At 41.8% G+C, this 16,199-nt stretch overlaps 1 protein-coding gene across 2 annotated transcripts in view; it reads left to right on the top strand.

Annotated features, from left to right (window-relative positions):
• The window catches only part of JAG2 (jagged canonical Notch ligand 2), a 134,504-nt gene extending 120,514 nt beyond the window's left edge, over positions 1-13,990 (top strand). For both annotated transcript variants that reach the window (XM_073609944.1, XM_073609943.1), the window contains 6 exons: positions 1,756-1,869; positions 1,991-2,106; positions 5,103-5,342; positions 8,189-8,320; positions 9,942-10,098; positions 11,557-13,990. In XM_073609944.1, the coding sequence (XP_073466045.1) occupies positions 1,756-1,869; positions 1,991-2,106; positions 5,103-5,342; positions 8,189-8,320; positions 9,942-10,098; positions 11,557-11,999 (1,202 nt within the window). In that variant the 3' untranslated portion in view covers positions 12,000-13,990. The remainder of the gene's footprint in view (positions 1-1,755; positions 1,870-1,990; positions 2,107-5,102; positions 5,343-8,188; positions 8,321-9,941; positions 10,099-11,556) is intronic.
• The last annotated feature ends 2,209 nt before the right edge of the window (positions 13,991-16,199 follow it).

Below are 16,199 nucleotides of genomic sequence, written 5' to 3'. Positions count from 1 at the left end.
TCTGATACTCAAACCAATGCCTTCAAGCAGGCCCGGACTGGCCATAGGATGGAGGAGTGTGGTTGGCAGTGGGGGTAGTGAGTTGGATAGTTATGCTAGCTCCTGGTCAGTGCGGTGTACGGCCGATCTCCGTGATCGGTGCTGCTCTCTGTGACTGACATGAAGCAGCAGATCTGAAGTGAATGGGGGGCTGGCTGTCCTGGCTGACCCCCAAGTTCCTTCCTCGTGTCCTGGTCCCAGAGTCCCTCCCTCTCGGTACTGGCTCACTCCCTAGAAAAGCAGATGTCCTTCAAAAAAGACTATGCTGCACTGCTGCCCAAATCGTGAGTTTCAGCTACCCCTAGCTCTAATCACTACAGAGTGCTCCGATCTGGGGTCCCACTGACTGTTCCAGGCTATCCAGAGTTTCCTCCAACACTGTCCTCTGCCCTCTTCTCCTCCCCTGACTCTGTGCGGGAGCTCTCTCCTCTTCCTGCACCTCTCATCTACCCTGCACCCCTCAGTGCATACTGATCTACATAATAATAATTTTTCATTAGTCTAAAAAAAACTAAATATGGGTATTGGTATCGGCAAGTACTTCAGAAAAAGTATCAGTACTCATACACGGTATTAAACTTATACTGGTATCGGTGGATCCCTATTGAGGGTATTTGCTTTTCTTTTTACATGCTGACTTTAAATAATGGTAGCTGTATTTTAAGTATCTTTCTATCTGCATGATATTTATAAATTTATTGTGGCATTTGTCCATGGTTTGTACACAATTTGCTGAACCAGTGATATTAGGGCACCGATTCACAGGGGCTCACTTGACTGTACAGTATATGCCATGGTATTTGTCACATGATATCAGCTGACTGAATTTCAGAAACTGCTACTGATTTGCCAGCTCTGGCCAGATAGAAGTCCCTAAACCTGTTAAGTTGACCACGCCTGTAAATTTTTTCATGAGACTGGCTGCTGTAGGAACCCAGAGCAGGGTTTTCACAATGTCAGTATTTCCATACTTATTATAATGTCAAATTGAAGAAAGGAGAGCAGGGAAGTTATTACCCAACTTTATCCAAGCCCAATCTCAATCCAGCGATGTACAGGAGCCATTGGCTTCTGCTGCTGCCAATCACAGCCAGTGAGGTGGAAGCAGGGGGGACGGGGCTGAGCAGCGCTAGCTGTGTCCTATGGACACAGAGCTGGCTTGGGAGTGAGCCTGCATGAGAGCCCCCACAGCAAACGGCTTGCTATGGGGGCACTTGGCAAGTTGGGGGAGGCACCCGAGAAGAGGAGGATCAGGGCGCTCTATGCAAAACCACGGCACAGAGCAGGTAAAGATTACATGTTTTGTTTTTTGTTTTGTTATCAAATGTTTTCCTTTACATTTACTTTAAGCAACAGATTGCCCTATTGGTGTAATCTGTAGGTTTTTACGTTGGAATACCTTTTTTTGTTTTTTGTGTGTTTTTTTTTTTTTTAAGTTGCAGCTGTAGTCATGTCCCCCCCCTTTTTTTTTTCACAGTGCTTATTTAGAGGTAAAAGTACTTATGTGTATATTGTGTACTTTATGGACAAACAGCAGAGGAGATCAAATGGCTCAGTCTAAGCAGCTGTGTGGCACTTGAAAAAGGCCATTGCCGTGTATCGCACACTTTGTACTATAAATGGAGCTGACGCTGCCATGTTTGATTACGGTGTATTGTGTTGACAACAGAGCTCTGCCAAGCATGGTTCACATTATTTTTTTTTTATCTATTGTAGACATCGATGAATGCCAGTCTTCCCCTTGTGGCTACGGTGCCACTTGTATAGATGAAATAAACGGTTACAAGTGCACCTGCCCTTCTGGACGAGCTGGGCTGCGCTGCCAGGAAGGTAATTGGCCTGCCATATCCAGCTTAAGTGCTGGAGACTTCTGTAAGCATTTATATGGACAGTTTGGCAGCAGATCTGAACCATCCTGTTGTCTGACATGTTTTTCATGCTGCTTTTTTAGTGATTGTCTCTGGAAGATCTTGTTGGCTGAAGGGAACACAGTACCCACACGGAAGCAAATGGGATGAGGAATGCAATGTCTGTCACTGTCTGGATGGGTTGATAGAGTGTACCAAGGTATGGAACAGGACGCTTAACCAGTTTTAATCAACCAAACTTTTTTTTGTTCCCAAAACCATTACATTTCAGTAATACCTTCAGTTATAACTTACAGCTGCTATTGTGGTTATGTTGGCTCCCAACTGAAATGTCAAGCTATTAAATGACTGGTGCCATAACTGATCACATGTTCAGCATCATGGCAACTATAGATCAAAGACTAAGGTGGCAGTTCTCTTGCCTGTAAAAGGGTAGGCGAGTTTAGTTCAACTTTAAAAACAAAACTGTGATCCTGCCTAAGACCCCTTTCACACTGGAGCGTTTTGAAGGCACTATAATGTTAAAAATAGTGCCTGCAAACCGCTCTAAAACAGCTGCTCCATTCACTCCCGAGGGCTTTCACACTGGAGCAGTGCGCTTGCAGGGCGTCAAAGTCCTGCCAGCAGCTTCTTTGGAGCGGTGAACTCACCGCTCCTCGACCGCTGCTTCCCATTGAAATCAATGGGGCAGCGCAGCGATACAGCTGGCAAAACGCCGCACTGGCGGCGTTTTTCCGGCGGATTTAAACCCTATTCGATCGCTAGCGGGGGGTTAAAACCGCCCCGCTAGCGGCTGAATAGCGCCACTAAAATGACGGTAAAGCGGTACTAAAAATGGCCCCACTTTACCGCTGACGCCAGTGGCGGCACAGTGTGAAAGAGGTCTAACTTGCAGTGCTCTACAAAACTTGGTATTAGTTTTACCTTAAAGTGCATCTCTATTTTTGCAACCAAATTGGTATAACAATAATTTTTATATTTGTTTCATGTTTCTATTTGACATAAAAATTTCTGATTGCCTATATACTTGCTTAAAAATCCCACCAAGCCCTCCCTGCTTTATAACGTTTGGGAGCAGGCTGTGGAGTAATGTTTAAATAGGTTGTAAACCTCCATTTTCAAGTTGTACCTATAGATAAGCCTTATTGGTACAGTCAATATCTCCTAAGCGTGCACCATTTAGGAGATATATACTTTGTACTGCGCCGATGATGTAATCGGGGCATGCATTGTGAAGAAACGGCCCTCCGTCCTGTTTCTAAACTAGCGAGTGCTGTGACTGGCGGGAGTGATGTCACGTGACTCCGGCCAGTCTCAGAGCCAGAGTCTGTGGCCCTGCAAGGAAGAGGGGCGAACATGGATGCGGGGACAGCGTGGGCTTCGTTTGCAGGTAATTGTCACATAATGTGCTAGTATGCGATGCATACTAGCACATTATGCTTTTACTTTGCAGAGATCAAAAAAAGTAAAACCCATCAGGGTTTACTTCCTCTTTAACTTAATTAACCCTGTTTGTACTGTGCTGTACTTCATTATCAGTTTTAAAGAACCAAAAAGCAAACCTGTTATATTTTACCTGCTCTGTGCAGTGGTTTTGAACCAAGCAGCCCCAACCCTCTTCTCGGGTCCCTTGCCAGTGCTCTTGGCTCCTCTCTCCTGCCGAGTGCCCCAGACCAAGCAGCTTACAATTGGGGCACCCAAGCAGGCTCGTTCAGACACGGAGCTTCGGCTCGCCTCCGCCCGCTGCTGTCTCAGCCAATGAGGAGGGAGAGTCCCCGGAGAGCTGAGGCTCTTGTGCACATCGCTGGAATAAAGGTGGGGTCAAGTAAGTATTAAGTGGGGGGTAGTGGTTGCTGCACAGGGGGGATTTTTTTTTACCTTCATAGAATGCATGATAAAAAAAAACCTTGAGCCTTTAGAACCACTTTGAAGCTGAATTCCAGAAATTCAGCAACTTTGCAGAAAGTTCAGGCACACTATGAGCTAAGTTCCGTTAGGTGCATGTCACCTCCGTGACTTTTCTCTATTATATGCGTCAGGTTTATTTCACTCCCACTCCCGCTGTACACGTTTGCCCCTTTTTTCTGCTGCCCTTTCACTCTTTTAATGAATTCACATAATATAAAGACTACTGTGATTGGGCATGGGGGAAGGGCAGGCATGGCAGTTCCAGCAACTTGGCGTTTGCATCTCAGAAGTAATTTTTCTGGAGCACAATAAACCTGTCCAATATAAATCATAGAGATAAGTTTAGGAGGCTGCAGGGACCTCATTGGGCTTAACTCATGATATGCCTGCAGTTTTTACAAAGTAGCTGAATTCCTGGAGTTCAGCTTTAATCTAATTTGAACACTGTACTAACAAAGGGTTAAAAATGTAAAAGCTGGCGCCTCCTGCCTTTGTTAGAGAGCGAGTGCATGGAGTCCTCAGTCTGTGCGGGGACTGAGATTGCCCACAAATCTGCTGCGGGGCCTTCTCTTTGGAAACCTCTAAAGTTAAAAAAAAAAAAAAAAAAAAAAAAAAAAAGTATATATAATTTTTATTTCTGGGTATGCTGTGTGAATAGTAACAAACTTTTATAGTGGATTTTTCTCAAATTTTGGCTCAGAACGTCAGCCGCCTCTGTCTTAGCTGATTCCTTGCACTGAAATTGAAAGGGGGCAAAGTCAAGATTTTGTTGATTTAACTCAACAGCACAGTTACAACCTTGTCAAGGGACTTCTCATATTTTCTTCCTTTTAGTATATGAAGTATTTATTGAAAGCATTTTTGTAATTCTGTTTGAAAAGTACAATCAAAAAGCAGGTTGATACAGCCACAAATCTGGCCTGTGCACGCTTTTTTCGGCCTGTGCGCGCTTTTCTGTGATCTCAAGGAGTCTTCCAAGTTGTTTTCTTGGACTAAAGAACAACTCTCTCTCCTATATTAAGAGGTGGCTTTCTGTACTTGCAGGACCTTCAAAGAGATAAACGTGAAAGAATGTGCATGTACTGCATTTTTGTTTTATTTTGCCCTGATTACAATTTAAGGCTGAATATTTAGATTCCTCAGGAAACCCAATAGCCGCAAATTCTCCAAGGTGCATGATGTAACACGCCAAAACTTGCTTTTGTAATACAATTTCACAGGGAGAATACAGTTATATGTATATTCAATGTAGATAAAAGGTTAATGTACAATCTTTTGTGCCTTCAGACTTGGTGTGGACGTAAGCCCTGTTTGCTGGAAACACTTCATAAGAACCAGTGTCCCCAGGATCAGGAATGTGAACCGAAGTTCTCCTCAGCAAAATGCTTCCAACCACCATGCAAAGAATGGGGGGAATGCAGCGCCCCCGACAGGCCAAACATCGTCAAGTGCTTGCCCAACACTGGCTACCTGGACAATAACTGTGCGCGGATAACCTTAATCTTCAGTAATGAGAAAATTCCACAGGTGAAAATTTATCCCTCTTTACATTTTTATTTATTTTTTTTTTTTTTAAATTTATGTTAAAATCTTGACCTTGTGTTAATTTAATAGCGCAGTGCTGCAGTTAAGTTCTAGCTGCATATCCTGAATGGTCAACGTGGCCCTTAATCTGCTAAAGAGTACATTCTGCTTGGTCACCATGGCTATAGTTACCAGTTACACTTTAACTCTGTAGTATAGAGGAATTAATATAAAATAAACCCTAATATTTAGTAGGGTTAATTGGACACAAGCCATTTCAAAGACCCATGATCTTAAAGTGGTTGTAAAGCGTCATGTTTTTTTTACCTTCATGCATACTATGTATGAAGCTAAAAACCACCTGTGTGCAGTAGCCTCCTCTAATACTTACTGACCCCCATCTTGATCAAGCGATGAGACGGCAGCAGGAGCCAATGGCCTGTTGTCAATCACAGCCAGTGATCCAATGAGGAGAGTGGCTGTGGGGCCGAGCCTTGCTCCGTGTGTGAATAGACATACAGAGCAGCGGCCTGGGAGCCCCCATAGCAAGCTGCTTGCTATGGGGGCTGGAGGGAGGGTCCTGGAGCCACCTGCGAGGACCCGAAAAGAGGAGGATCAGGGCTGCTCTGTGCTAAACCACTACACAGAGCAGATAACTGGGTGACATGTCTGCCTTTTATTACTTTAATCTGCGAGATTTCTGCAATACGTTTGTCAGTGAATGTCTCATGGACTTTTTTAATCGCCTTCTGCCCAGTGTATGTATATACTGTATACATCCTGGGCAGCAAGGGGTTATACCAGGATCATGGCTGCAGTTTCTCAGCTGGCACTCGGCTTTCTGGTAAAAGTCTACAGTTGCCTGATCACTTTTATAGCGCTGTGGGAAAATTGGTCTCCCTAAGGCTGCTTTCACACCAAGGCGGTAAAGCGCCGATATATTTTTAGCAGCGCTTTACCATTGTTTTTGCAGAGGTTTTCGGCCGCCAGCGGGGAGCTTTCAACCCCCGCTAGCAGTCAAAGGGATAAAACAACCCGCAAAGCGCCGCTGTAGCTGCCCTTAGCCGGTGGTTCGGAGGCGCTGCCCATCCATTTCAATGAGCAGGGGTGGTTTAGGAGTGCTATATACATTGCTCCTTCACTGTTCCAAAGATGCTGCTTGCAGGACTTTTTTTTAACATCCTTGCCAGCACATCGCCTCAGTGTGAAAGCACACAGGCTTTCACACCAAGACTGCACGAGAGCCGTTTTTCAGGTGCTTTACGGGCGCTATTTTTAGCCCAAAAGCACCTGAAAAATGCCTCGGTGTGAAAGGGGTCTAAAGTGTTTAACAAAAACTCAAATATATGCAAGTCTCATACAGACCTGGATGCATCAGTTGCATTACAAAGTACACAAAACAATTGCATTAAACCTTACACACTAACCATATGATTGCATGACTATATAATTGCCCTTGAAGGAGTATGGAAGTAGACAGTGCAGGGATCAGTCTAGCAATGCGGAGGATCTGGCTAAAGAGTTTTACCCCAACATTTCATATTCCTGATATGTGCCTGCTGTACTTGTATGAGAAAGTGTCCTGTTTTTTTATTTTTTTTATTTTGCTTCCTTGTGTGAAATCCCTGATGTTCCTGCCAGTCCCTCTGCTTTCCCATTAATAACTGACTGCACTAAGCACAAGAGCACGCCATAGTCAGTTCTCTAGCTATGCTGGGAACTCAGCCTGCTCTCCTCCAATGATCAGACTTGTCCTGACCCCCACCACCACCACCACCCTCTCACAGCCTTTCACTAGGAAGCTCAGTGTACTGTTGCTTCTCTTCCTCCCAGCTCTTATGTAGCTTAGAACAGAGGGAATGTGATCACTTTACATAAAAAAGGGAAAAAAAATTTATTTATAATCTTTTTTTTTTTTTTCTGTACACACATTTTACCTTTTCATTTCCATTTTAAACTGAATGGGTTGTTTTACAAGGTGATTACAACCTCTTTAAGTTTTCTCTCCTGTGTTCCCTAGACCTAAACGAGCAATTAACCCCTGCAGTGCAGGCACAGCCCCGCTGCAAGGGGCAATTTTAAAAGTTTCCCTGAGCTAAACTTTAAACTGTAGCAGAGCAAAATCAGGTCACATGCCCTGCCAGACAGGACTGCCCTGTGTGGCAGCTTTGCCTAAACTGGGAAGACAAAAATACTAATCCTTTAGCAGGTAAAAAAAGTCTGTATATGTATTAATCTTTTTTTGCTTAGAAATTAGCTTTAATGGGGTTGTAAAGGTAAAATAACATGTTATACTTACCTTCACTGTGCAGCTCGTTCTGCAGAGTGGCCCCGAACCTGGTCTTCTGGGGTCCCTCGGCGGCTGCTTCAGCTCCTCCCCGCAAGCATTAACCACCTTAATGCGAGCTCCCTCGCATGGTGGTTAGTGCTTGCGGGCGCGCTCCCGTGATACAGCCGGCGGCTATAGCCGTTCACTGTATCACTCGGCCCCGCCCTCCAGCGCGCCGCGTCATTGGATGTGATTGACAGCAGCGCGAGCCAATGGCTGCGCTGCTTCCAATCCATCCACTGTAGCCAATCAGTGGCCAGGGTGAGCGGAGGAATAGATGTCGGGAACGAGAAGCTGACTTTCGAGGGGTCAGGTAAGTAAAACGGGGGGGGGGGGGCTGGGGGCGGCGGTATTGTCAGAAGTTTTTTCACCTTAATGCATAGAATGCATTAAGGCGAAAAAATTTTTACCTTTACAACCCCTTTAATATAAGCTCATGTACAGGGTAGAGAAAATCTTGATCTGATGAAAGATGGTTGTTAGTGTAAAAATGTGCTAATGACTTCTTATCTCTTTCAAGGGAACCACAGTGGAAAACATTTGCTCAGAGATCCGATATTTGCCATCCATTAGGACAGTGTCCAAAGACCAACAGCTTATACTCTTATGCGACTTCTCATATTCAACGGAAAAAGCAATAGAAGTTGCAGTAGTAAGTATGCTTTTATTTAGTAAAAAGATGACTGCCATTTTATAAAGTTGGGGATGTTAAGGATTCTGTTTTGCCGAATGTATGTAAGCGTTTAATGTTTGTTAACCAGGAGTTAAAGTGAACCCCTGCCCAGACCTTGCCACTAAAGTATTTACGTATTCTAAACCAGCAGTGAGAGCACTTTAACCACTTCCTTACAGGGCACTTTCACCCCCTTCTGCCCAGGCCAATTTTCAGCTTTCGGTGCTGTCACACTTTGAATGACAATTGCACAGCCATGCAACACTGTACCCAAATTCATTTTCTATCATTTTCTTCACAGATAGCTTTCTTTTGGTGGTATTTATTCACCGCTGGGTTTTTTTATTTTTTGCTAAAAAAAAAAAAAAAAAAATTTTGAAGAAAAGTTTTTCTTAGTCTGTCAGCAAATTTTTAAAATAAGTACATTTTCTCCAACACTGATGGGCAGCACTGATGAGGAGGCACTAATATGCAGCACTGATTGGCATAACTGAGCGCAGACTGGTGTAAGTCATGCAAACAGACTTGGGGGGGGCACACCCTAAAAATGCGTTTACATTCAAGATGGTGCTGCTATAAGACCGCAAACAGAACTAAACAGATTACTGCACACACATACAAAAATGAAATTTAAATCCTGCAAGGCTATTTAAAACCTGAACATATTCAAAAATATGGGGATTTGGTTACACCATATGGCCATATAGTGCTAAGCCCACTACTGCGTCAAAGTACCCCATTATCAGGGGGTCCTACACTATTTATAGAATGAAAGGTCCTGCATCTCAACCATGGGAGACAAACTCCTCTCTATGGGAGATCTATAAGGGCTCCTCCTATAACACAGGTGGACACCCCTTCATTACCTCCTTATTGGGGTCCACCTGTGTTATAGGAGGAACAGGGGCGCACGATCGTGGCTAAACTGGGCGCCGTCATATCACGTCATCCCAGAACGAAAGCCGCACCCCTTCGCCATAATTTGACGGTGGGCGGGAAGTAGTTAAAACAAAACTCCCAGTTGCCACTGTAGTTACAAGCATTGTGGGGGAACTTGACTTCAATATTCACCATAGAAGTGCTACAATCGGCTTCTCTCTATGAAGTGCAATATTTTGGCAGCCTGCTTACCTTCTATTCCAAACAACCAGCAGAAATGTCTAAGCATTTAGAAACTGACTGAATCTGCACTTTTAGAGTTGTGATCTTTGGGTATCTTAAGAACAAATGACTGCACACTACAAGCAGCTAGAGAGGTTGGGAATGGCTTGTTTTGAAACTCTTACTGCTTAAGGATATGTAGATCATTTCCATGTTCTAGGTGCAGGTCCACTTTAAGTGCAGACTGGAGTAATCCATGGCAGTCAACTGGAATTCTCTCTACAAAAAACACAATTTTTCTATAGGTACTTCACTTTTAACCTGTGTTTCTTACTTTAGTTAAAAAGGCCAACATAGGTGCATAATTGTGTATGGGATGAAAATAGGTCATTAAAAATTCAGTATCTCTGAAGCTGTATGGGCACGCAGATGATTCCATATCAACATTTCTATAACTGAGTTGTTCTGTGTGTTATATCGGAGTGTGTTTTTCTTGCAGGCATTTGTCTCACAAACTGATAGTCAAGACAAGAGCCTTATTCAAGACGCTGCCAATACAGTCGTCAATGCCATCACCAAAAGGCAAAACAGTACGGTCATGCAGGCCATCGTGGAAGTAAAAGTTGAAACCGTTGTGGTGGATAGCTCAAGTTCAGGTGGGTAACATTTATTTTTTACCTACAGCACTTTTTTTTTTTAATGGGAGTAGATATCCGCATAATAGACAGACATTCTCTTGGACTGACGATTCTGCTGATGTCTGCAGTCCAGTCCATGGCTGCTACAGCATTATTTAAATGGACATGGAGATATGTATGGCAAGATTCTTCAGACTGAATACGCATGCAGCGATCACCCAAATATTCAGATTTATGGTTTATCCCGAAAGCGGAAGTAAACCCATTGATTTAATAGTTTCAAAAAAAAGTTGCATTTCCGGCATGCCGGAAATTCTAACTGTCACATTGACTGTGTTCTCAGACAAGCTGTCAAACCATTCAATGGGTGGTGTAATAGCCGATCACATGTGCACCATCATAACAACTGAAAATTAAACCGAGGCCAAGATGGCAGCTTCCTTGGCTGAAAACAATAGGGGGGTTTACTTCTACTTTAAATTGGCTGCCCAGGAAATCTGTCAAACTGCTGGTGCCTAGAGACCATGGCCATTTTAGTTAATTTAGATCTAGTAATAACCTCATGTTCATAGATACGCACTTGAATAGAATAATGGTCAGGAGTCAAAGAGAAAAAGTAATATGATCACTTCTGCTTTATTCATTGAAACTGTCCAACAGCCCACAACATAGCCAAATTCCAACCTATTTAGGGAACTGGTACTCCTTCTTCATTTTTTTTTTTTTTTTGTTCATCCAAAAAAAAAAAATTAACTAATTTGTGGTGTGCTAAGGAAATAGAAAATTGAAAATAAGATGTTTTTTTCTTTAACTCTGTGCATTCTAACCCAAAACTAGTATTTCAGCATTTAGTGTAAACAAGGAGATTGAGGTGCCATTGGGTGCCCAAAAAGCTGAAGATGTCAGGTGATGGGACATCTGAAGTCCCTTTTTAGGAGTAAAAGTATTTGGGCACCGCAGATGCACAAAGCCAGGTCCATAAAGACTTGGCTTGACCAGATCAGTGTGGAGCAACTCTAGTAGCTTACACAGAATGCACTTCAACCCTATTTGAACACCTTTGTTATGCAAGCCAGGGCTTTTCATCTAATATCAGTACCTGGCCTAACAAATGCTCTTTTAACAGAATGGGCATTAATCCTACAGACACTCTCCAGAATCTTGTGGAAATCCTATTCAGAAAACTGGATGCTGCAAACTGGGGGCCCACTAAATGTTGATGCTCATGGTGCTGGAATGGTCCAAAAAAAGCTCATATAGGAGTGCTGGTTAGGTGTCCACACACATTGGGTCATATTATGAATGTGACTGTGTAGGGGAAAAAAAGGATCAGATCACCTTTGGTTTAGATATTAACTTTAGGAAATTAGACCCCATATATGTTGGGCATGCAATTCACTGAATCTCTGCCCTGACTGATATAAAACTCTAAATTACGTCTGTCCTCAACTTTTTTTTTTTTTTCTTTAATTGTAGATTATCTAGTCCCAGTTCTTTGTGTTGTATTTGGAATTGTTTGGGTGACGTGCATAATCATTTGCGTTTGGTGGATGAGAAAGCGAAGAAAAGAGCGAGAGAGAAGGCGAGAAAGCCGCGAAGATGAAACAAACAATCAACGTCAACCTTTAAACCCAATATGGAACCCAATTGGGGTGCCTTATAGAGACATTCATAATGAATGCAATAACCTTCTTTACAACCAAAACAGAACTTCTGCCTCTGAGGCGATGAAGGAGGATGTAGTGGATAAAGAGGAGGACACAGGGGAGGATGAGTGCCTCTCACAAAAATACTCAAAGACTTCTATAAGCATAGGAGATGCAGACTGCTCCAAAAATTCCCCTGTAAAAAAACCACATCGGACAGACTATGACAAAAAGATTAACACCTGTGTTAAAAATGTGAATGCACCCCACTGAAGGAAAGGAAAGCCGGAGCTGTAGACAAAGGACATTGTGCCTATTCTAGGATAAGACGCGGAGTGACAGAATTCATCTCCAATTATCAAAACTGGTCTTTCCACCACTACCAGGGGTCTTTGGCTTCTTGCCTAGCAATACCCACCAAAGCCCTCTTTTCATCTGGACGTACAGTTCCGGACTAAAATCTGGACTCTGTTAATTTCTTTATTATGTAAAAAAAAAGTTATTTTTTTCTATTTTTTGCTGTAGTATTTCTACATAAATTATTTGTGACAACTAAAGACAAAAAAGAAATGTTCTTTGATAGTTGCTATTTTTATAAGTTTGCTTTAAGTCCTCTTTAAGCCAAGAGGAGACAAAGGTTATCTGTATTTTGTTTTGTTTTTATCATGTAAAACTGTTATGCAAAAATTGTATACTTGTTTACAAGCTGTGTTTTTTTTTCTTTTTTTTTTTTCTTTTTTTCCTTTTTCTTTTTGCTTATAATTTAAAATCCGTGCCCAAACCCTTTTCAGTTTGAGAAAAGGAAGTAGTTTTTAATTTAAATTTTTATTTTATTTTTTTAATTTTTTTTTTTTTTTTTTTAATCTCTCTTGAGTTGACTGTTGTCTTTGTCCAATAAACTGCAGTGTTTCCACTTTGTCCAGACAAAGTGGTGTTAGATGTCTATGCCCTGCTAGCACTCCACTTTTTGCCTCTAGTATTGGTTTCTGAAGATTTTTGCCTTATGGGTCTTTTTAACAGGAACAATATTAATGCAAGTCCAAGACCCCTAAATTGTGGCTTAAGTGTCCTTTTTTTATTTTAAGTTTTATATTGTATTTTTTTATTTTAGGATTGCAGTATTGATGTATGTGACAAGTGCCTTGAGATTAAACTTTTTCTATAGCAACTATCAAAGACTATTTTCTGCTTTTCAAAAAAATATGTGTGTATGTGTATATATGTGTGTGTGTATATATAATACACACACACAGATTCCTAGGGTTCTGTCCATAGAGACGTTTATTTTCTATTGTAAACATATGTCTTGTAAATATGTATATATTAAAGGAATCGCTCTGTATATTTGATTTATTAACAATATTTTGAAATTTCTTTGTTCTTTACAATGCCATTCCTTTTTAATTTATGTTACAGAAGGTAGGTTTTATGACTGACAGATTTTTTTTTTTTTTTTTGTATTTGTTGTCCAGATTCAGAAAGGAAAGTTAATATAATCTGTGTGAGACATTTGGTCAGCTTGTACCTACATTGTGACCTGGCATAGATATGTGTAAATAGAATATAGAAATGTTCATGAGCCCTTGTTCTGGTTTTAAAAAGATCTGTTGGCTTCAATCAAACATAAAATGTCTGTGATGCCAAACGTCAGTTTGTTTGGTCTTCTTTTTGTTTTGTTTTTTTCCTTTTCTTGAAAGTTTCAGAAAGTAGTATTACATAATGTTCTTTTGTTCGTTAAATCAAAGGCTTGATGAAGGGAACAATTTTTCCTCTTTTTTTATTTTTTATTTTTCTGCTCCAACTAAGACGGTGAACTCAAGATTGACTTGCCTCATTAAAAAATATAGATTTAGAAATGTAAATCTTGAGCGTTTATTTTTGTATTTTTTTTTTTTTTTTCAAGGCTTTACGGTTTTCAAAAGGGCAAGTGGGCAAATGGCGCTTGTGTTACTCTCTCTCCTCAAATGCTATTTAAACATCCAGACAGTTAACACCACTAGAGTAGGTGGTTATCTGAAAGTGTAAACTTTTTTGGCCAATGAACATGGATGCTTGAAAATAATTTTTATACCACAATGCCGGAATCGCTTAGCAGGATGTTATGTTTAGTGCGTTTTTTGTTTGACATGTTCTTAAAGTGGTTCAGAAAAAAAACTATTTATTAAAGCATTTTATAACTATGTTATAACGTTTTGCTTCTTTGTTTTTCTTTGTGCAGTTTAAATTTAATTTTTATATTTAAATTAAACAATATGTGAAAGAGCTGTATTGTTGAACCTGTTTTTTTTTAAGTTACCGAAAATAGGATTTAGAAATTAAAAGCCAGTTGTATATGTAAATATGTAGTGCATAAAGTCTCCATGATCACTAAATTTGCATACTTCTAGGTGGAGGCTATATACACCTGTGATGGAGGTGTGGGTAGAACAAAACACACGGAGCAAGGGGTTCTTTATTTCGGGGGGTTAAAAAACTGAGTCAGATAAGAGAAGGCCACAAGCCAATAATTCCAACACCGTGAGAGACGTGCAAAAATATAACAGGGTGGAAATAGAGCACATCGAAGGGATAAGTCCAGAGGCACAGGAAAGCAGTCTAGTACAGCAGAGGCCTAGAACAGAATCGCAGGGCACCTTCCAGGCACAGAGTAGCAGGCCACAGTCCAGTACAGCAAAGTCCAGGGGCACAGGGCAACAAATCTAGTCCGGCAGGGGCTTAGTTCAGGATCAAATGGCACAATCCGGTACAAAGTCCAGGGGCAAAGGGCAGCAATTTAGGGACTCACCAGCCAATAGTGTCCTCGGCAGAGGTCCTTCACAAAGGCATTTTGGGTCCTTGACAGGCTTTTTGTCCTGGCCTCCACTTTAGGATCGCACAGACGGTAGTTGAAGGAAGAGCAGAGAACAGAATAAAAGTCCTAGTATTCAGAACGCCACACAGAACAAGTCTCAGTAGTTCCATGTATTTTTTAGCCTCCTAGGAGTACAGGCAGACAAGTTCCCCTGTGTCCATCACCTGCGAAAGCTCAGCAAAAGAATGACTCTTCCTGCCAGCATAGGGAAATTCAATTGTACTTTGAATTCAACTCCGGTGCCAGCACGTCTGGCTTTTCTAGCTACAGGACACCATGCTGTCTGTGCCCCCTGTGGAGAACATCACCTCCACCTAGATTAATTAAGCAGACAAACTGCTTACACACTGTTGATTTCCACAAAAACACCCAAAAAATACTAATATTTCTGACCTCCATTACAACCCTGACTTTGACCACCTATCTAATATTAAGTGGACCCCCCTTTTTCCATCAAAACAGCCCTGACCCATGAAGGTATGGACTCCACTAGACCTTTGAAGGTATGCTGTGGTATTTGGCACCAAAGCCATCAGTAGCAGATACTTTAATGCCTGTATGTTGTGAGGTGGGGCCTCCATGGATTGAACTTGTTTTTCCAGCATATACCACAGATGCTTGATTTGGATCGAGATCTGGAGAATTTGGAGGCCAAGTGAACACCTGAACTTTTCGTTGTGTTCCTCAAACCATTCTTGAATCATTTTATGCAGGGCACTTTTTCCTTCTGAAAGAGGCCACTTCCATCAGGGAATGCCATTTCTTTGAAGATGTACTTGGTCCGCAACAATGTTTACGCAGATGGTTTGTGTCGAGTAACATCCACATGAATGACAGGCCCCAGGTTTGCTAGCAAAACATTGCCCAAAGCATCACATTGCCTCTGCCAGCTTTCCTTCTTCCCATAAAGCATACATACCCAGCCATCCATTATTCATCAAACCTGGCCATCTTCTTCAATAGCTCTGTGGTCCAGTTCTGATGCTCACATGCCCATTGTAGGCACTTTTGGCTGTGGACATGGGTCAGCATGGGCATCCTATGCAGCTACACAACCTCATACACAACAAACTGCAAAATATTTTTCCTGCTTTAAACACATCAGCTTCAGGGAAAACCTGTTTACTTGCTGCCTAATCTATCCTGCCAACTTTCAGATGCCATTATAATGGGATAATCAATGTTCACTTTACTTGTCAGTGGTTGAAAAGTTATGTCTAATTGGTGTCAAATGTTGCCTTACAATTAATTCCACAAGGTAGAGATGTGTAGAAAGTCTGGGTACCTGTCAAGTGTGCTTTAATATCTTAACTTAAAAAAAAAGTGATGCCCAGCAGATCTAAATATATTCTCTGACTACAACACTTACCTTTTATTCTGGAGATGTTCCCACAGTACTCTACTGGATGCTGTCAGTCTTCCTGGTAGCCCAGGACATCATAGACACTCCCACTGGAGGCAGTTTATCACCCTGGCCAAGGCTGTGGCAATATAATGCAAGCCCTTGGTGCTACCAATACAAATATTTGCCTGCTCCTGAGTTACCCAAATGCAGTAGCTTGCCAGTTTAGATATGGCTGTTATTCTTAAGAGCTGGTATACATATTTCTGTTTTCAGGAAG

The sequence above is a fragment of the Aquarana catesbeiana genome, linkage group LG13, assembly GCF_042186555.1.
Source record: "Aquarana catesbeiana isolate 2022-GZ linkage group LG13, ASM4218655v1, whole genome shotgun sequence".
Taxonomy (NCBI): Eukaryota; Metazoa; Chordata; class Amphibia; order Anura; family Ranidae; genus Aquarana; species Aquarana catesbeiana.
This window is presented reverse-complemented; position numbering and strand designations above follow the sequence as displayed.